The sequence below is a fragment of the Drosophila pseudoobscura genome, chromosome X, assembly GCF_009870125.1.
Source record: "Drosophila pseudoobscura strain MV-25-SWS-2005 chromosome X, UCI_Dpse_MV25, whole genome shotgun sequence".
In the NCBI taxonomy this organism is placed as follows: Eukaryota; Metazoa; Arthropoda; class Insecta; order Diptera; family Drosophilidae; genus Drosophila; species Drosophila pseudoobscura.
Window position 1 is genome coordinate 67,654,075 of NC_046683.1, and position 21,027 is coordinate 67,675,101.

Sequence of the window (21,027 nt, forward strand, 5' to 3'; positions counted from 1 at the left end):
ATTTTGGACAGATTCTTGTTTAAAGGTAGTAGAAAATAGTGCGCCCAGTAGCCTAGCTAGCTATCAACTAGCTACTGCGGCCAGTCAAACCTTTTTGTGGTGTCAGATACACCCATTTTTCAGGTACCCTTTTGTTTCATGCTATTCCAGATGGTACATGTATATTGTATGTTCGGCGATTTTTTCTTTTTTGACTTCCCATTTTTAATACTTGTAGCTATAGAAGTAGTGATTTGGGGGGAAATAGGCGTTTGGCGTGGCGTTTGGTGAATGCGTTTGTATAATTCATGGGCCGCACAGTTGGGGGATGACGAAATGATTGATACGAGCAGTATACATAACTATGGAGTTCATCAAGAGTAAGTGTGACATAAATTATGGAAATTAAACGGAAATTTTAAGTTTATTTTGCGCCAATCATCAATAATGTAGATCTCAATATCGAAACCAAATATGAACACAGAATTCTTGTAGCCAGAGTATACTCGTATTAAGTTCTTCCCAAAGATCGATAGATAGAATCGCTACAATTGATACCATACCATTCGATAGTACACATAAAATCGCACATAAATTTGCACCTCTAACCGATGACTCGCATGAAATGTACAAATGCAATTTCCTCGCATCGCATCGCTTTTTATTCAAATAAATACATATCTTTCTCAGCTGCATCGCTCGTAATTTGCCAACTTTCTTTCACTTTCACTTGCCAATTGAACTCACTTGAATTGTTTTGATTAATTAAACGCTTAATCGCTTGGAGGAAAACTTTTTTTCGTTCTGTAGAAATTTGTCATTTTCGGTTTTGATTTAGTAAATTACAACATCGATTTATACACACACAGAAAAAAATGTTACAAAGTTGCAAAAAGGGGGCAAAAAACATAAATGATAATTAAACAAATCAAAACCGTTTTTTTTTTGGAAAGGGATAGTACGAGTAGTTAGTAATTTGATTTGAAGTACGAGTATTTGCTGTTTTTTTGTTGTATTTTTTTGTTTGGTTTTTGAGTTTAGTTTTGGTTGTTTTGGGTGGGTTGTAAAATACTTAAATACACATACACATATACAGACAATTAAAAATGGTAATGTTTTGCTTTTTCAGTTAGAGCTTAGAGATTGGGAGTTTCAATAGTTGCAGTAGTAGTTGAGTTATTGATTTTTACCTAATACTTCTTGTTATCGATCCAGAATGATGCACACGTATGAATTCATTACTGGTTGTTGCAATGTGAAAATATGATTGTTTTTCATTTACAAAAAAGGTGTCAGGTACCCAAATATTCTTAATGAACTCTGATCCAACCGACAGTGTCTCTACACCAGGTCGTTTTCTATACGCTAAACGAGGATCGGTCCAAAATTGACGAAAGTAAAAATCCAATGTGAAGTCCTATTCAAATTCACAATTCGATTCAATTCGGATTCGATATATGTACGGGGGGAAAGGTAGCAAAAAGAGATTGAGAGGTTTATTATATTAGTAAAAAATTGACAGTGAGCACTTAGTAGTAGTATTTACGAGTATGTTGTACTAAATCACTAAAAGACTAGGAACTAAAGCTTTGTGTATTTTTTTATAATAAATTTATTTTGATCAACTAAAAAAAATTCATAGAGAGACAGATAGACAGAGAGAGAGAGATAGAAATTAGCTTTGAGAATTTTTAGAACTAGAAGGAAGAGTTTTTGTTTTTTTTTTGGTCAAACAACAAATACACTTAACAAACACACAAAGAAAAGCAAGGAATTTGCGGCAAATGGAAACCAAGGAAAATTTTTAGCGTGCACAAATTTTTCACTTTATACAACGGGAAAACCGGTTTCTGGATGGGCTTTTTTGGGTGGTTGGGTTGTCTGGTGGTCTGGTCTTTATACAGCATGCAAAAATATTGAAACATTTGAAACTTTTCACAGCGTTTTTTGGCTTGGGATATTCAAAACAAAAGAGGAACCAAGTCAAATCAAATCAAATGAAAATTAAATAAAAACATAGTTGATGGCATTATTTGTATATACAGTAGCAATAAAGACGGAAGAAGGTACGGTAGGTTAAGCAATAAGTAGTACGTAAACCTCTCACAAATATTCATATGGATTCGTTGCTGTGATGTGAAGTAGCTTGGCTTTTCTGACTACTATTGAAGGGGGGCTAAGGTACGAGTATAACTACATCTATGGCAAAAAGGCGTAGGTATGGGGGTTCGCTTTATACAAGAGTATAGTTGGCTTATTCTGCCTGTCCTGCTGCAGTGCCTCGAAGCTGAAGCGTTCTAGGTTTTAGGCACGAAAGCATTTGGCCTGCTTTGTGTGGATTGGATTGGTTTGGTTTTCGGTTTGGTTTTCAATTGGATTGGATTCGGTGGTGGAATTGTAAAACGACAAACAAATTTGGCTTTTGTGTACTCTGTTTGTATCTGTGTGTGTGTGTGTGTGTGTGTGTGCAGACATGAGTGGGTGTGTGTAAGAGGTCATAAGGGGCAAAGACAACTACTCGAGTTGTTTCTCTCAGTCTTGCATATCATTACGAGTACAGATACGGGTACGTGTACGGGTACGAGTGCGGCCATCTTGAAGCGCGTCACGTTGTTACTCTGTGACGTGGGCATACAAGAAGCCGACAAGGAACCAAAAAATTACATGGAAAACCATGTAAATGTAAATGTTAAAGGTAAATGCAAATGTAAATGTAATAACAATAGTTGTAGTTGTAGCTGTAGCAGGTAATAACATTTGTAAGTAGTTATAAATATTTATAGAGCCCACACACTACCTGCTTTTCGGGTACTTTTTGGCAGTACTTTAACGCACGCTGAGCTTTTACGAGTGTGTCTAAATGGCATATGTATATGTACATACATGTATGTACAGTGTTCACCTATGTATGTATTTATATATGGGTGAGTACGACTATTGTATATTATTTATGATTCGAAAATTGCACACGGTTCTCGTGAGTTGGCTTCAATCGTGTATCTTTTTGGGTGAGTTCAAGTTCAAGCTAGCAGATTTGGTTTCCACTCGGTTCAGGCGCGCCAAAAAAAAACAATAGATTCAAATTAAAAGTCAAACTTAAGTCTCAGCTAAATCAAAAAACTGAAAATGAAACTCCATGTGGATTCTGCAATTTCCTCAAGTTTCTACACGGTTGGGTTGTCATCCATAACAAGAAGGGTTTTGTCTGTAAGGGTTCTCCGGGGGTTTTTTTCGAGAGGGAGTCAACTTGCTTTTATTTTCGGCATAACACACACGTAAAATCAACTCTAACTACAGATATTTATGTGAATGTTCTGCAGGGGTACGGTTACGGTATACATATATATACGAGAGGAATGGGGAACGTGCCTACAATGGCATCACAATTAACCCCAAAACGTGAGCGGGTCTAAATCGAGTTGTTTGCTTTCTTATATATATGTATATATTTTGCACACCATTTACAATTTACATATGTATATATTTGTATGTATACAGTATATGTAGGTTAGGTAGGTTATGGTGTTTATTTTTGTTTGTACCCTTGCAAAACAGTATTATGATTTTGCTCAGTTATTTCGCAACACAAAGCTGGCAGAACTTTTTTGGCTCCATAAAGTGTATATAGTTTTTCGACCAGACTTCTGACTATCTTTCCGCAGATGTTGCGATCTGCAAAAGTATCAAAAGTTTCAGTCCCTGAGGGCAGGCAGCCTGCAGCCAGGATGGATTTTGTTTTATTTTTTTTTCTTTGCTTCTGTTGGTTGTAGCCAAAAGTCATGTTCGGTGTTAACTGTTGTGCCTTTGTCATTTTGATTTTTACTGCCTCCCTGTATTGGATTCGGTTCGATTGGATTGGATGGGTTTTTCTTATGTAAATTTGTCTGCGTTTGCAGTGTATCTGTATCTGTAGATGTATGTGTGTGTATCTGTGTTGTTGTTCTTGTTTCGGTTTGGCATTGGCTCAGTTTATTTTCGAATTATTTTCATTAGCAGCGGAGAACATAGTTTTATTTTCTTACTGTCACACACACAAAAGAGAGAGAGAGTAAGAATGAGAAAAAAAAATTTGTGCAAATCAAAAGTTGTGATGTGAGAAAATGATTAGGAATGAAAGTGTTTTTTCAGTTGCCGTTGATGTTATCGTTGTTAATGTGTTTTGTGCATACATATACATATACAAATGTATATGTCGTATTAGTATACTTTCGTGTTCCGGTTCGTGTTTAAGTTCATTTTGGGAATGTTATTTTCGCATAAATTGATTGCCAAAGCCAAAACGGCAGGTGCAGGTGTCGGTTCATTTGAATTTTATTAACGAACGGCAGGTGGGTGATTCTGCGTGTGTGTGGGTATATGTGTGTGTTGCAGCCGTGTCATTGCGCCTAGCTGTATGCAAAGGTGCAGTAGATTTTGGTGTACTGCTGCTGTGTGGGTGTTTGTGTGTATCCGTGTTTGGAGCTCTTCTTAAGTGCTCTGCAACGCTCTCATTGCAATATAGCAATATTTAGTTATAATATAATAATGGAATTCTCTGAATAGGCCAATTGAGATGTGTGGGTCGTCTGATGCTCTCTATTTATCGCACTCATGGCTGGCCGAGTTCATGTGAAATTACGATTATGAGTATTGTGATGGATAATTGTTGTTAGCTTCCTTTTCATGGATTATTCACGAATATGCTCGAACAGTTCAAAGCCCCGGGGGTTGTTTCAATTACTTAAGATAGTCATGGTAATGATTTGGAAAAGCTTAGAAACATTTAAATCGTTCAACCAATAGAATCGTGCGTCAATGCAGTAAATTTTCAATTTTGTATATAGGAAATTAAGTAGAACAAATCCTAAAAGGAAGTCCCAAGAGATTCAATAAAAAAATGTCCAATTGATTCCAAATTGAGGGAGATCTTTGCTTTTTCCACAAAAAGTGTAAGATAAAGACGAAAATAAAGAGGCATGGAAACAGTTAGACATTTTATAAATTCCAATTAATTCTTTGTGGTCATAAAATAAAAAAAATTGAAAACAAAATTAAGACATAATTTTGCTGCCTTTAAAGCTGTTTCTGGGCAAATAATGAAACATTAAATTGGGCGAAACGGAAACACAGAAACAGGCATATACGAGTCCGCTTGTACATGTACATATGTATGTATTTTTTAATTTTGTATCTATTTGTTGCTATGGCCAATATAGCTTTTGACTAATACATCGACACCGAGCTTGATTATGAATACTAGTATAGTAGTACGAGTATATTTGATGTGGATTATGATGTGATATTCATTCATATTCATTTTGTTAACAAACGAGCATGCGCGCAGACTCTGCCAGTGGGACTGCTGTGATTAATTTGGCTTAATTTTGCAATTGATCAGATCACAACGAATACAATTAGGTAGCAAAATGTATATAATATATAGATACAGATATATATATATATATTGTATATGAATATGGCATAAATATCTCTCGTTTCTCTCTTGGAGCTTAACGTTGTGTCTGTGTCTGTATGTAGGTGGGGATGTGGTTGTTGTTATGGTTGTTATGGTTGTGGTCACGGTTGGATGAATGAACCTTAGCCATGTGCTGGATGAGACGGTAAATAAAGATTTATACAGCAATTAGATTGATTGATTTTCTTCCAACTTGCATGGCTTTTCTTTTATGGTGAAAGAAGTCATCGATGGGTGGATGTGATGCAGTAAAGACAAAGGAAAGCAAAATAATTGAAAATCAATGAAAATTTCAAAGCAGCAAAGATGTGATAGATAGAGATATAGAGATGAATCAGCACAACCAAATGCCAAATATTGTATTCTCTTTGCAACAAAAACATTGAAATGTGCACAGTTACAGTTTTTTTTTTGATTTCGATTTCCATATTTATGTATGTATTTTTGTTGGCTTTTTGTCGTTGCTTTAGAAGCAATTGGTTGTTGTGTAACACAAATTAAATATGGTTCAAATATCAGTAACAAACATTGCGAAAATCTTGACATCAAAACAATAAAACACAAAAAACGTATATGCAACATTTCGATTTTGATATTTTCATACTTTTGGCAAAACATACGAGTATTGCAACCAACAATTGAATTATTTCACACAACACATAATTTTCAGTACTTTGTGGATATGTATAGAGAGTATTCAATATACTGTATAGAGAAGGGTTATTTGCAGTTTGCTTTTGGAATCAGAATGGAACGAAACGAAAGAGCGCGGTCATAATTTAAATGAATTTGAATCGAAGGTAATTTAAATTGAAATTGGTATGAATTTGTATGTCTGTTTCCAATTAGCGAAATTAAAATGATGTATATGTTTAGTTTTATATGGAGAACAAATAATAGGACGCAAAATGAGCTTAAAGCAACATAGAGACAAAGAGACAGGAGGCAGAGAGAGAGTGGTAGAGAAACATTTAGCAAGAGAGAATGAGATATTTTAGAGACAGAGAGAGAAAGATATAGAGCGAGCGGGAGATAGTTATAGGTATCAGGTAGAGACTGAGAGAAATTAGGAAGTATACGAGTAGTTTTATGAATTCTTTTTGTTTTTTGCTTTTTGTAAAACAAATGAAAGAAAAACGTTTGGTTTTTTCGTTTGTTTCTTGTTGTTGTTGTATTGTATGGTTGTTTGTTTTTTGTTGTGGTATATATTTTTGACGTATGTACCATGAGAACTTCCGAAACCGAACTGATACTGAGGACGTACATTGTGACGCCAACCTCCACAGGGGGACCTGCAACATATACACACACACGGATTGATGGAATTTTTAGTTTGCATATTTTTAATTTTTGGTTAATGATGTCGTTGGTTGTTACAGTAGTTCTTGTAGTTGTAGTTGTTCATGTTATAATTGACTCAAAGACCCAAAAAATATATATACATATACATATGTGGAAAAGTAGAACAATGCACTCAGAGTATACACAACACATCACACTGATGGCGCGCACTGTGTGCTCCCATTATTCGTTGCCGACTTTCGAGCGTTCGCTGCCAGAGAATGGGCAATTCGAGGGCTTCTTTTCGTTCTACGAGATACGTTCGGTGCCGTTTAATTTCCATTAGCAAAATGAAATATATTTAAAGTACAGTTGACATTTAGCTTGCCAAGCGGTGCGCTATGCTTTTATAATATTTATTGCTATTAAAAACTAAATTTGTGCTTCTATTTTTGGCTTGTTTCACAGCACGCGCCGAATGAAAACCAAATCAGTTAACTATTCTGATTGCAAAGGAAATAATATATTACTAAAACTAACAATTATTGCAAATGTTTACTTATATTTTGATAGCGGTTTAACACACCATTTTGTTTGTCTTGTTTTTGGATTGCTTTGCTTTAATAAGTACAATAAGTAGTATGTAGTTTCGTGTTGATGGGAATTGCGAATTTTGGCAGCAGCTATGGAAGGATATTGATCTGGAGGATTTTTTGTATGAGAGTTATTTGGGCCTATTAAAAGATGAGGACAAAACAATATGCATGAAGTGAGAGGCAGAGATTTGCTGCGGATTGTAGTCTTCGTTTCGATATGTACACAGAATGGTGAGGAAAGGAGAGGGGAGAGTGGAGAGTGGAGAGGGGAATGTGGATGGCTGGTTGTTGTTTCTGTTTATGTTACTGTGGCTGTTTTTTGTGGGGCCGTGTTTGTGTGGGTGTGTGTGTGTGTGTGTTGGGTAATTTTGCTGTTCTTGGCCAATTAGACATACACAAACACACACAGAGGTAAAAGTAACGAGGTGAGAATAGAAGGAGCAAAAGCTCTTTGGCTGAGAGCTGAAGAAGTTGAAACATAAAAAGCTTTTGCCAATCGGATAGGGAGAGAGAGAGACGACATTTAGTTTACGATGTGTTGTTGGCGATGCTGAACAGCCGCTGGGGGGTGGTGAGGGCTGCAGTAGAGAGTTTTGAGTAGAGGGAGTCAGGACAAACGACGCGCTGCCCTTTGCTTGGGAGTGCATTTGAATGGCTCTGGGTTTTATATATGGCACTGCCTAAATCGAGTCACAGACCGAAGACCTACTATAACACACAACTGGGGCCAAAGTTTTGAGAAATTGCTAGAGAAACCACTAAAAGTCCAGAACAAAATGTTTGAAAGAGTTGGAGAGATTTAGTACTATAAAAGAACAGAAAAGAATAAAAAGGAACATAATACGAACGCGTGGATGTATAATAAGAATTCGCAAATAACACTTTCAAATTATCTATTTTGGTCAACGGTTAGAAATAATATCTCGGAAATAATATATATACATATATATATATGTATATATATGAATGAATATATACATATATATGTATGTATATATATGAATGTATATAAATATTTTATGTGTGTGTGAAGGAAGGGGGGGAGAGAGATTTCATACAAAGCAAAACAGTTGAAAGAAACAGTTTATAGAACTATACAAATCAAGAGATGTGTGTGAGAAGGTGTCAAACTAATGCACTGTGTCGAAACAAAACTAAACGAATAGAGAAAAACTTAAAAAAAACTCCAACAACAAAGACCACAGGGAGAGAAAGAAATACAGTATAGATAGGATAGATTGATAGACAAATACAGAGAGAGAGAGAGAGAGAGACAGAGAGATAGAGAGTATGCGAGAGAGATAGAGCGCTTAACGATAATAGAAAGGTACAAGGTTCATTTAGTTTGTACCATTTTCACTTCTGAGAGCGAGCTGATCGATAGCACATACATGGTGACTCCGACTTCGACAGGAGGTCCTGCAAACACGTATGTTTTAGTAGGTAATACAGTAAACAGTAGTATGACTTGGTTACATATCTATGTACGGTACGGGCCAGGGTTATGGTATTGTTCGTATGTATATAAAAAGTTAGATGCATATTGAGTTCTAGTGCTCTGTTAAGATGCTGCGCCTCAACGTCCCCCCTAAAATGTGAATGTTCATTCGCGGGCTGTGATATTTCGATTGCCCCCCATTTGCGTTTCGTTCAAGTCGTGTTTCGGTTGGTTTCAGGTTTCTTTTCGAATTTGCTGGGTCTCTAGATTGGGCTAGATTGGTCTACTTACCACCATAATTGGGTCTTACTCTTTTGTCGTAGCTAACACTAAAGGAGTCGAGTATAGCGGATATGTTTACGTCACCCAGCATGCTGCCACCGCCAGTTCTGTAAAGAGAGAATGCAAAGAAATAGTGATTATTCATTATTTTATTAGTCTCCAGCTGATTCAAAAATAAACAATGAAAGCCATTTGTCAGCCAGTGGCAGTGGCAGGGGTCCCTCGATGGAATATGAATCTATAAAATTTGGATTTATATTTTGAACTATTTGTTTGGCGCATTTGTTGCCGGTGCGGCAGTGTGCGCAGTGTCCTGTATTTCATGTGTGCCCTGTCTGTCTGTGAGTGTGTGTCTGTGTATGTGTGGCAAGGACTTTGAGCGTTTCCTGGAAAAATGAACTGACAGCAGAAGCGTCTACACAGACATTGCGCTCGGCGGTCGTTGCAGGTTAAGTGCGCTGCCTCTGCTTCTGCCACGGCCTCTTCTCGTCTATCACTCTTTCAATGTGTATGTGCGCTTCTGTTCGTGTGTGGGTGTGTGCTACTTTCGCTTTATGCGGCATCAAGTGCGCCCACACACGAATATAGTATACGTGTGTGTGAATATGTAATATTTATTGCATGCGCCTGGCACTGAAGGCAGAAACATACATAAACATATACATACATATACGTACACGTACATATATGTACATATAAACACGGGACCCAGACCCAGACCAAGTCCCAGGCACAAGCACAAGCCCCGCCAGTCACCAGGCACCAGTTACCAGGCCGAGGCACTTCAATGCCTGTTTATTTGCGTCTATTCTACGCTAAACTGTGCTATTAAAGCGCGTTTGTTGTTAGTTCAACTCTGGCCAGGGCAGGCTAGGGCAGGATAGGGCAGGCCAGGCCATTGGGTGTATTCGGGTGTAACCACGGGTCCTAGCTCCAGCTCGACCCAAGTCTCAGACCTGATACGATGTGTGTTCAGTGTGTTTCAGTGTACACGTCTGCGTAAGTGGTATGCGGTGGTATATGGTATGTGTATGCGTATGCGTATGGCTTGTGAGCAAAATCACAATTTAATAAAAGTTGCGACTGCAAATAAACACACACTCCTCACAAAATGAGCTGCGACCGAAGTTTTGTCTCTTTGATCGCGCGTGCGCGTCCTCGAACATCAAGCCTCGAATAACGAATAACGAACCACAAAACATCGAGCTCCGGTATTTTGTCTCTTTAGCGGGAATGCTTGGTTTGTTCTTGCTTGTTTATTTGTATCGGAAATACATGTATCTTTGTGGCACTTTGTGAATGGGTGGGTATTTATGAATTTTGTACAATTTGCACCACGTCGATTTTTATGGCTCTGATTTATTGATTTGATTTTAATTTTGTGGTATGCTTTAATTTTTTGGTAATCAAGTCTGGGCGTGCCATATTCCTGCTACTCAACTCTCTCCCCTTTTTGGAAGGGGAGTGGCCACCTACCCTCTCTCTCTCTCTCTCTCTCTCTCTCTCTGTTCATGAGTGCGTTTTTGTTTTTCGCTCTTGGTTCGCTTGAGCTTTAACCCAAGTCGGTTGCGGGGCTATTGTATATACGAAGCGTTGGCATCAAAGCGAAAGCCGACGGCACAAATGGCAGCCTATTTATAAATGTGTATGAAAATACTTGCAGAGTGAAAAGTGCCTTACCCCGTCACCCCAGACACACCCTCGCCCCTGTTCCACCGTGTTGCTGGGGCACGGCCTGACAACAGTTGATATGCGGTTTTACTTATCGGGCCTTTGGCCCGATGTTGATAATGAAAAACTTTTGATTGCTATTTCATTTGAGTTTTAGATTAGATGTGTGAGTTCTATTCTCTGTCTGTGAGTGTGTGTTAGTGTGTGTGTGTGCCAGTAAAATGCTGCGTATGCGCAATGTTTGCTGCTGTTCATTTTGGGTTACGCTCTAGTAACACTTTACGAGTCCTTCCAACCCCACCCCACCTTCCCCCCACTAGCCATTAAAGTTTAATTTATGCACTGCCGCTACTTTTGCTGGCAGGTGCTGTCAATAAGTTTTTGACAGCTTGCAATAAAAATTACTTGAAGGACGCGCCAAAAACTTTTCGATTGCGTCGCCGCTCCATTTCTCCCTCTGCCGTAGCCGTTGTCGTTGCCATCGGTCCCCGGGCGGAACGTGGCGTATACGTAATATGCAAATGTGGCATGCCACTGCCTTGCCTTTTCTTGGCTAAGTGAAACTAATATTATGCCCAACGTATTGTCAAATAATTTATGCAGACGCACACTCATGAGAGACAGAGAGAGAGAGAGAGAGAGTTTGCTGTGTGTGGGTGTGTGTGGGTGTGTGTGCTTGTCGTTAAGTGCACTACAAAATATGAATAGGTCGTACTTGAGGCGTCAAATATTTGCCTATTGATCGAGGCAAACCACAAAATTACAGCGAAGAGAAAAGAAGAGTTTTCCCCTGCTCCACACTGCAGCTGAATCTGCAGAAGTACTTTACTTGGGGCACACTACTATCACTAAGTATACATTTGAGAAACATGCAATTAGCTGCGCGTACGTAAGTGGGTACAAGTTTCTTTTGCTGCTGCTTCTCGCTTCTCGCCCAAGAGCAACAACTGGCAGAAGAACAAGAGCAAGAAGCAGAAGAATAACCGTAACTGTAACTGTAACAAAAACCTAAAATGCAAAGTCATGCGCACGACAGCCAAGCCAAAAACGTGTCGCCTCAAGTGCCACGCCATCTTATCGCTGCCCACAGTTTGTTGCCTTATCTTGAGGCACTGCACGTTTACGGCTCTTCGAATGTGTGTGGGTATGTGGGTGTGGCTGGTCAGTGTATGTGTGTGTGTGCTGCGAGAGTAAAACCTCTAAGAAATATTGTCGTTATTGTTTGTTGTCGTTCCCACTGCCGCTGTGTTGTCGTTTTTAGTGGCACTTTGAGTGCCAGCCATTACGTATACGCTGCGTTGGACACGCGCCATTGCATAAATTCAAGTGAAACGTTAAAACAAAGCGGAAATGCGAGAGAGAACTACTAGCAAATATTATCTTTCTTTTAGCGTTTTCTTTATCCTCATCTCCGCTGGCTGACTGGCCTCCTGCCTGCCTCCTGCCTGCCTCGTACTGTCTCCCATCTCCGTTTGCCACTTCCCACTTCCCCATGTCCATGTCAAGGCAAGATTCTTGGCAAACGCCAACGCAGAGATAAGCAAAAGTTGGTTTAGGCCTTTCCACTGCGCAGTAAAATACTCTGCAGATGCGAGTGTCCTGTCTTCTGGATTCGCCCGGACCTGCCTCCTGTACTTCCTGCTGCTGCTGCTCGGGGGCGAGTGTGAGTAAGCGTTTTTTAATAAAGTGATAACTTGCTGCCTGACAGCCGCCTGACAGTCGCTAAGAACAAACACATCCGCCTTATAAGGCAGTAGCAAGAGTCCAGCCGCAGTCCAACAATCCAGCAGCCCAGAAGCCCAGTAGACCGTCAGTTACCAGCTCCCAGGATACACAGGAAAGCCTGTGCTTGGACAGGGAAACACATTAACTATTTTCTGCTAGTTGTTGACAAGGTTGGACCACGCCCAGTGGAAACACAAACAAAAGCTGTCACAGATTAAACCTTAAAGCCATTTTACAGGCAAACCTGACGCTTCAGTTTAAGCCTTTGGCCATTCAATTGCTTTGAGAATTTGCAATCTGCTCTGTCTTGAGGATCGTTTTGGCCTTTTGATTAAATTAAACTCAATCCGATTCCAAATAGGACAGAATTGAGAGAAGGAAGAGAATAATTGGCTGAGGGTATGTGGCAAGGTAAATGCATATAAAATTGAATTGCATTGCTGAAGTCCTTGACATTTTGCAAAATGAACAGCAATCGGCAGGCGATGTTGATGCCCAAGGCAATGGTATCTTTCGCCTCCAGTCAGGCCAATAAAAATAGTTGCTCGGTTCTGGGTAAATGTGAAAAAAATTAGACCTGCCTTGTCCGGGGCTTTATTAAATATTTTAAAAGCAGATGGCGGCATGTGGAATGGCGATTGGCAAAATGGCAACGGCTGGGAAAACACAATCTCACACATACACAGCTACGTAAGGATACCAGGCTTCAGGGTACGGCGGGAATGAGAAGAGATGCTCCTCCGACCCGGACGGCTTGTAGATATTTTCAATCATACTCAAAATGTGAAGGAACAACAATTTACGCTCAATGACACTCGACGGCGAGCTGTTGACGCTGCCTGCCTACGAGTGATGCAGCTGCCACACACATACACACAGTCATAGCCACACAGCAATACACACAGCCATACACACACAAGCGTGTAGAAATAGTAAGGCAGCTGGGGCTGGGGTTAAGGCTAGGACTGGCTGGACCCCGGCTGGGCCGGGAAGGATGACAGGCAGTCTCCTGGTTGGACGCGAGCCCGGGTGGTCTTTGCTTTTGTCGCTGCCACTTTGGCATTATCTGCTATCAATAAATTCCAAGTGAAGTGGGCACTTGTGTGGCAAGTGGAGCACAACGGCGCACACAGCAGGCGGCGCTGGCGCTGGCGGTGGCGACGTCAGGCAGGCAGGCTCGTGGCCGGGCGTGGCACAGCATCCTCCTGAGCTTTTGCCTTACAGGAAGTGGCAGCGTGTAAAGTGAGCAAACTGTGTCGCTCTGGCCTTTAACCTTTTTGGCGGATAGTGGGATGGGGAGATGGGATGCGGAATGGGAATAGGGATGGGGCCAGAATTGGGGAGACCTGGAACTTTGACTCGGCAATGCTGTCATTTTGTGTTGCATACTCGTACTTTGTGGCGGCGCCTGTGCAATGTTGCATGAAAAAGTAGCGTAAACTTTTGCTCGAGCTGCTATGCTTTTGCCGTTTCCCTTTGCCCCTTTCCCCTTTTGCCATTGCTTCTGCCTCTGCCTAGTGCCTTTTGGCCCAAATAAACAGAAAAACTGTTTGCGCCTCAGAATCGGTCTCGACTTTTGCCGACTTTTGCCACGACATTTTCGATTTTGGACTTCCTGTTACGCTATACTCTCCGATCCGGCTCCGGCTACAGCTCCGGCTTTTCCTCAGCAACAGCAACAGCAACAGCCACAGGGCACCAGGCCCCAGGCATCATGCCACGTCGCGTGTATCTCCGTGTCCTCGTCTACGTCCTCGTCCGCGTCCCGGCACGCGATCGTGTAATCCCATAAACGTGCATTTGTACTTGAGAACGATGTCGCTGTCGTTGTCGTTGTTGTTGCTCTGGTCGCAGTGGAAGTCAGAGTCGGATTTGGACTCGGTTTCAGAGTCGCAGTCATCCTAGCCCCCTTTGGATTTGCCTAATTTGCCTGGTTGCCATGTTATGCAAATGCTTGTGGCTCTGTGTGGTTCTGTGTGGCGCCTAAATATTTACTAATGAGTGCTAACCCCAAAAAGGAACAAAAAGTAACCGACCAGAGACCCACAGCTAGCAGCAACCAGAGCCCTGGCTCTGCATAATTTGTGTGATTAAGTTGACAGAACGCGACGGCTGCGGCAGTGGCAGTGGCAACAGCAACAGCAACTGTGACGTTGACAACTAATGCCACAAATGCGGCAATTTCTTTGCGTTGTCCGAATGTGTTGTCCGCGGTTGTGGCTTGCCATTGCCATCCCCTAGGATGACAGAAGGGTGTGTCTTTCTCTCACTCTTTCTCGCTCTGTGTGTGTGTGTGTTTGTATGCACGTGTGTGGGATTGACAAGTGCCAATCAGTTGGGCAGTCCCTGGCTCTGAACCTAGACGAATCCTTGTACAATTGTTTCCAAAAACAAACATAGCCACTGGCCACACTCAGAGTTGGGTGTCCGCTATTTGTCTGTCTGCTGTCGAGTGTCCCAGTGTCCGCTGACGGGTGAGTAATTACAAGACCATCGAGTGGCAGTGGTCATTTTTCAGTCCCTGCTGCCATTTTAATGACTGCCTCATGCAAATGTGACAATGACGATGTAGATATGGCGCTGGATCCAGCACCGACCCCAGCACCAGCTCCAACTTGGCCTAATAAATGGGCTGCACTTATTCAAATTGTCAGAGAGCTACAGTTCAACGTTTATTTAGGACCAGGTCAAAACAGGCTGTCATACTGGCTAATTAGCGCTCGACAAAGTTTTGAGCGCATTTTGCAGCAAAATGATTTGAATAATCATAAATTACCATGAATTATGGCTCCTGTGGGGGTCGCAAACACCTCAAATACACACACAAACACACATTGCGCACACACAGCGCACAGGCACGCACCTGTCGGCCTGACGCTCGTCCAAGGTTGTGGGGCGGACCGGTACCGGGAGCGGGGCCGGGGCCGGGGCCGTGGCCAATGCAGCAAAGTGCCAGCCCCAAAGCAAATTTATTGTTATAATAACTGGCCAACTGTATGTAGTTTTTCATTGTTCAGGGAGAGAGAGTGGGTTTTCGGTAGGAGGAAATGGTATGGCCTAGGAGTGGTGTTGTGTTTCTGGGTGACCGTGCTAGCCATTATTTTGGGCCATTATTTAATGCGAATTATACGCAGTGTGCGGCCCTCTATGATGTTATTAACCTAATTGATAGTTGTAAATGTCACTAATTGAGTAAATGTCCCAAACATTGGCCACTCATGAGTGGCATAATCACTGGTCAAAATGAATAAAAAGGAGTGTGTACTCACGCCGCCTGCACTGTGTGGATCCGTCTGTGGCCCGTTTCCTGTGCGATCAGCGCCATATTGATGGCCAGCCAGATGGTCAGCAGTGGGGTGCGGGGCAGAGGCGCCATCCTGGCCAATTTGTCCATTCTTGAATCACTCATGGTGCTGTTGCTGTTAATGCGTTGGTACGGTGTTTTGGTTGGGTTTTTGGTTTAATTTTGGAAGTTGAAAGTTCTGGGTGTTTTTTTGTTTTTATATTAAGAGAAGGATTAGCTGTGCTGGATTTTTGCTTATTTAAAATGGCTGCGCTTGCTTCTCGTAGTTTTGCATTTAAAAATTGAAGTATTTGTTCATTTAGTTGCGTATAAAGTAAGTTGTTGTTGCTGTAGTTGTTGTTGCTGTTTGTTTTTTTTTTAAATTTGTTATTTGTTGTTGCTGTAGTTGCAGTTATTAGTCAAGGTTTTAGTTGCTCTTTTAGTTTACTTGCTAGCTGGTTCCACCTTTCCTTTTTTGGTTTTGTTTTTTTGTTTGGTTGTCGCTGGCTCCTTGCTTGCTGCTTGCCCCTTCGTTTTGGCTTTCCGCTCCTTGAAGTCTCTCAGTCAGTGAGTTAGTTGGTTGTTTAGGCAGCGAGGCATTCAGTCAGTACTTCAGTGCATGTGTATGGGTTAGAGTGGTGTGTGTGTGTGTGCGCGTGTGTGTCTTTCTATCTCAATCTTCGGTTCTGGCGCTATTTTCGGGGGTCGGAAATCGAGTCACAGCACAGTCCGGACAATCAGCAGCGGATCACTATGGTCGTTGCTTCTTCTTCTTCTGAGCCACATTAATTGTTGTTGTTGTTGTTGTGGCTGTTATTGTGGCTGTTGTTGTTTTTGCTTCTCCTGCCTTTGCTTTGCTGCCTCTTGATTCTCTGTGTCTCTTTCTTTCCTGCTCGTAATCAGGTTACTTCCTGCTTTTCCTGCAGCCACCGCTTTGAGATTCTTTTCGGTTTTCCTTTTGCCTCCTGCTTTATTTACTTTTAATTACTTCTATCCTGACGAGATTCCATCAGCCCATTCTCGTATATGTGTGTGTGAGTGCGCGCTTGGGAGTCGAAGAGTGAGTGCGACTGTGTGTGGGTGAGAGCTTTGCAAATTCCTTGAAATTGAGCCTTTCGTTGCCTTTCCTGCCTGATGTCCTGTGGGGAATCTGTCTGGGGGTTGGGGCTTGGGGCTTGGGCTCGGGCGTGGGCTCGGGTGAGTGTCAGTGTGTGTGTTAGTCGAGATCCAGCAGCATGTACATTATGATATCCCTCAACGTATCGCTCTGTTTCGCTCCTGTGGTTCCTCCAGCACCCCACTGCGGCAGCCCACTCTATGCGCTCATTAATAATTACAAAATATCCACACTGTTCATGTTTCCGTTCCCCTCCTCTTTTTCGTTCTTCTCTCTCTGTTTTTCAGATTCTATTTGCGGTTAGCTGCTACCACTAATTTGGTAATAGTATCAGTTTCAGTTTCCGTCAGCATCAGTTTGTTCTGATTCCGATGGCCAGTTCCGTTGTGGTTTCAGCTGCAGTTTCAGTGCCAGTTTTTTTGTTTCTAAGTTCGTCATCCAAGCGGAGGCTCCACCTCATCGCTTGCTCAAGTACGGTGCTCCTGGTATTCCTGGTGTTCCGGGTGTTTCTACTATTTGAGATGATGTTGCGGTTCCTGTGGCGGTTCTTGTTCTTTGCGGAGTGCCTGCAACCTGCTCGTCTCGATGCTTGCCGTTGGTGTTGTAGTTGCAGGCGACTTGGCTCATTTTATTTGTGTCGATTGGTGTAGTTGCCTTTCGCTTTAACTTTTGGCATTGTTTGTTTTTGTTAAGTTGCTAACTCGGTTGCGTCTATCGTCTGGGGGCTAGGGGACATAATTTCTAGATATATTTTATAGTCTTATCTTTCTTTTGCTTAGCGTCAACACTGCAAAGTTGAGGGAAAAGATATGAAAAATCAGTTTAATTGTTGAAAAGTTGTTTCTAGTTGTGATTTGGTCAAAGGAATCGGAATTGGATAGGCATAGTTTTATATTTGAGCCATTTTTTTGGTGTGCTTATAAATACTTTCGATGTAATAATTTATTATATTTCTTTTTTGAAGATATTTTCGAGAAATTATTGGTTTGGGTTGATTCACTTTTTGATCCTAAAACTTATGAATTTTGTTTGAAACATAATTTTTTCCTAAACATAAACTTGAATCATCATTTCTTGTAGTTTTTCACTGTCTTTGCACTTAACCAATTTTTGAAATCTTTATTGTAATTTTTGAAGCGTTTTTCAGTGTTTTATAAAGAAATCAATGCACAAAAAAAAAAATTTGAAAAAAATGAAGACTCAAACTAATTTATACACGCATACATAAACATAAACTCGGATCCACACACACAGCCACGCATACACACATCCACAGGGACCCCTGCACATGCACACATACACATCAGAGGCCGAGGCAGAGGCAGACACTTTTGTATAGATTTTGTTGAGTTGCCGTTTCTTGGGAAGTTTTTCAGCTCTGGCCTGCCGTTTTCGTCCGTCACATTTTCTCAGCTGAGCGTTTGAAAACCGTTTGGCAGGCCAGGCAGTTGGCTAGCAGTCTGTTGGCCAGCTAGGAGCCAAAGCCGAGCGTGCCAGGCTTTGCAGACACACAGAGAGAGAGAGAAAGCAAGCAAGCGTCGGGCCAAAAATAGCCCGAGCCACAGGCAGGGCCTGAAAGTATGCTACACGGTCTGCAAAGCACGGTCTCGTCTCTCTTTGGCTCGTCTCTCTCGTGATTGTGCTCTCTTTCCCTGTTTGTGTGTGTGTGTGTGTATGTGTGTGTGTGTGTGTCTGCCTGTATGTGTCGGTTAGCACCTTTTGTGTGCTCTGGTGTTGCCTTCTTGTTATCCTTTTTGGCATTTTGCAGAAATGTCACCGTGCACTCTCCGAACTGGCAACCCCGGCAGTTACACTCTGTTTAGCATAAACGCTTGCTACTTGCCTCCCAACTCGGCCTCTCATTTCCTCCTCTCCTCCTGTTCCTGTTCCTCTTCTATCGTATATCGTCTATACTCTGCCCTCCTCTCCCTGCTTTCACCCATATGCATACGTATATATGATATGCATGTACATACATATGTATATGTATATGTATATGTATATGTATATGTATATGTATATGTATATGTATATGTATATGTATATGTATATGTATATGTATATGTATATGGATATGTATATGTATATGTATATGTATATGTATATGTATATGTATATGTATATATATATATCATCTAGCTGTGTCTGCGTGTGTGTGTGTTAGTTTGCTTTTGCATTGGTTTTTGTTTTTATAAATTTTTTCGCATGTGATTTGTATGCCAGTTTTTGCTAGGCTTTTCTTTGGGTTTTCCCCACATTCAAGGGGCTTTTTATTCTTTAGCAAATTTCTCGCGCCTCACATTGTGAGGCATATTCGCACATATCTCGTTAATTGGTAAGCACGCGTTTTTCCTCTGACTATGTGTGTGTATGGTGTTTGTTTTTTTCGGTCGAGCATTTTCTTGTGCCTTTGCTGTGATTGCTTTTTGCGGCAAACCACAAAAAAGCAAGGCTTTTTCAAGGCAACGACGTATGTAGCTGAGGGCTGAGGCATTGTTTCAACTTGACAAAGAAAAGCCAGCTGAGGCTCGGGTCGGGTTTTGTATGTAAATTCCACATACGTTATGCATATGTGAAGGCTGCTTTCACCGGCTCTCTCTTTCGCCCTCTCTCTCTGTGTGTGTGTGTGTGTGTGTGTGTGTTTGTGCATATTTCATATTCAATGATAAGAGTTTGACATTAATTAAAATGGTAAGAGTTGCGTGTGTGCGCTCACATTCGACATTTTACATTACATTTCACTTGCAGCTTGGCCTGCTCAGGCCTTCCACTCACACAGAGTCCTGATTGGTCTTTGGCTTACTGTTTTTTAAACGGCTTTTGTTTGGCTTTCAAAAAATTTTCATGTTGTAAACGACGACAGCTATTAATGAGCATTCCGCTTGCCTGCTGCTTGCCTGCCCGACCCTACAGCTCCTCGATTATGGTACACACTTGATGGTACCGTGGGGTACCCAACCCACCAGATAACAGGACCCTTAGATATGCAGTCTTTGACTTCAACTTGCATATTTAATGCGTTCGCAACTTTCTAATTACTTAATCAGATTTTAGAGGCAGAATTTTCATTTCCATGGGCAGTGTTGACTCTTTTCCGAACCCCCACTGTTTCTCGTAGGAGCATGGCAGTTTGCAAGTCCTGAATATCAGTGGAGGACAGGACGCTCTCTCCCTCTCGCAGTTCGTTAACCCAAAAAGCAACTCAATAAATGTGAAATTTTAGCTTTCATCAGAAGTTGCTTGAGTGCTCCTAAAACGATGCTTTTGCTACTCATAAAACTCAACGAAATTGAGTAAAATGAATGTGTTTGTTTTGGGGGGAGTACAGAAAGGGAGAGAGTGAGAGAGAGGCAGAAAGGCGAGCCGGATTTCATAGTCAACTGTCATTCAAATGTTCATGTGGCCAATGGGCTGTGGGCTGGCGGCTGGAATCGGCTAAGACTTTAAGCCATTAACCTCGTGGCCGCCCGTCATCATCATCATGGGCAGGGCACCAGCAGCCAGCAGCTAGCAGCCAGCAGCTAGCAGCCGTCAGCTCTCTCGTGGTCCCTCTCTGCACTCCCATACAGCCTCTCATAGCATAGCATCTCTCTCCCGCTGTCACCCTGTTGATGTGTGGCTGGGCACGTTTTTGGCAATTAAAAGCATATGCGGGCTAGGCCACCGCCATCGCCACAGCCTCCTCCTGCTCCTGCTCCTCGGGGCTAATCAACGAGGCCGCCCCAACAATTTGCTTGAAAATTAAACAAAGCAAACGGCGTGCAAAGAGCCGGAAGGCAGGGGGCAGGAGCCAGGCAGCCGGGGAGCCGGGGAGCAGCTGCCAGCCAAGACGATGGAAGCGCACGAAGACGAGTGTCTAGCGCAAGCAAATAAATAAATATGTATGTATATGTGTACACAGGCGCACATATAGATATAAATGTAGAAAATTCCCTCACACATACATACATAGATACCACACGTTGCAGCAGCAGCAGCAGGAACAGACTCCTTTTTGCCGTTGCCTTTTATATTTATTTACTGCTATTTTTTTTTCTTTTGCATTTGCTTTTGTGTCTGTATGGGTTTGGTTCTGGGTGTGTGTGTGTGCCAAGCAAACTCGGCCAAATTTGAGTGTGCCAGGCGGGATTTTGGTATGTATGTATATGTATATGTATGTACATATATGTGTAAGGGGTTCTTCTGTGGCCCATGTCCTGT

General features: G+C 41.8%; 1 protein-coding gene across 17 annotated transcripts in view; it reads right to left on the minus strand.

Moving 5' to 3' along the window:
- The window catches only part of Rdl (Resistant to dieldrin), a 36,364-nt gene that overhangs the window by 14,606 nt on the left and 731 nt on the right, over window positions 1-21,027 (minus strand). For 9 of the 17 annotated variants that reach the window (XM_033385448.1, XM_033385438.1, XM_033385447.1 and 6 more), the window contains exons 2-5: window positions 15,697-17,614; window positions 9,041-9,138; window positions 8,663-8,730; window positions 1,170-1,396 (exon numbers count right to left, since the gene is read on the minus strand). In XM_033385448.1, the coding sequence (XP_033241339.1) occupies window positions 1,170-1,396; window positions 8,663-8,730; window positions 9,041-9,138; window positions 15,697-15,836 (533 nt within the window). In that variant the 5' untranslated portion in view covers window positions 15,837-17,614. Of the gene's footprint in view, window positions 1-1,169; window positions 1,397-6,658; window positions 6,727-8,662; window positions 8,731-9,040; window positions 9,139-10,132; window positions 10,213-15,696; window positions 17,615-18,127; window positions 18,288-21,027 lie in introns of those variants that run through there. The other 8 variants (XM_033385451.1, XM_033385440.1, XM_033385439.1 and 5 more) reach the window with 4 other exon arrangements.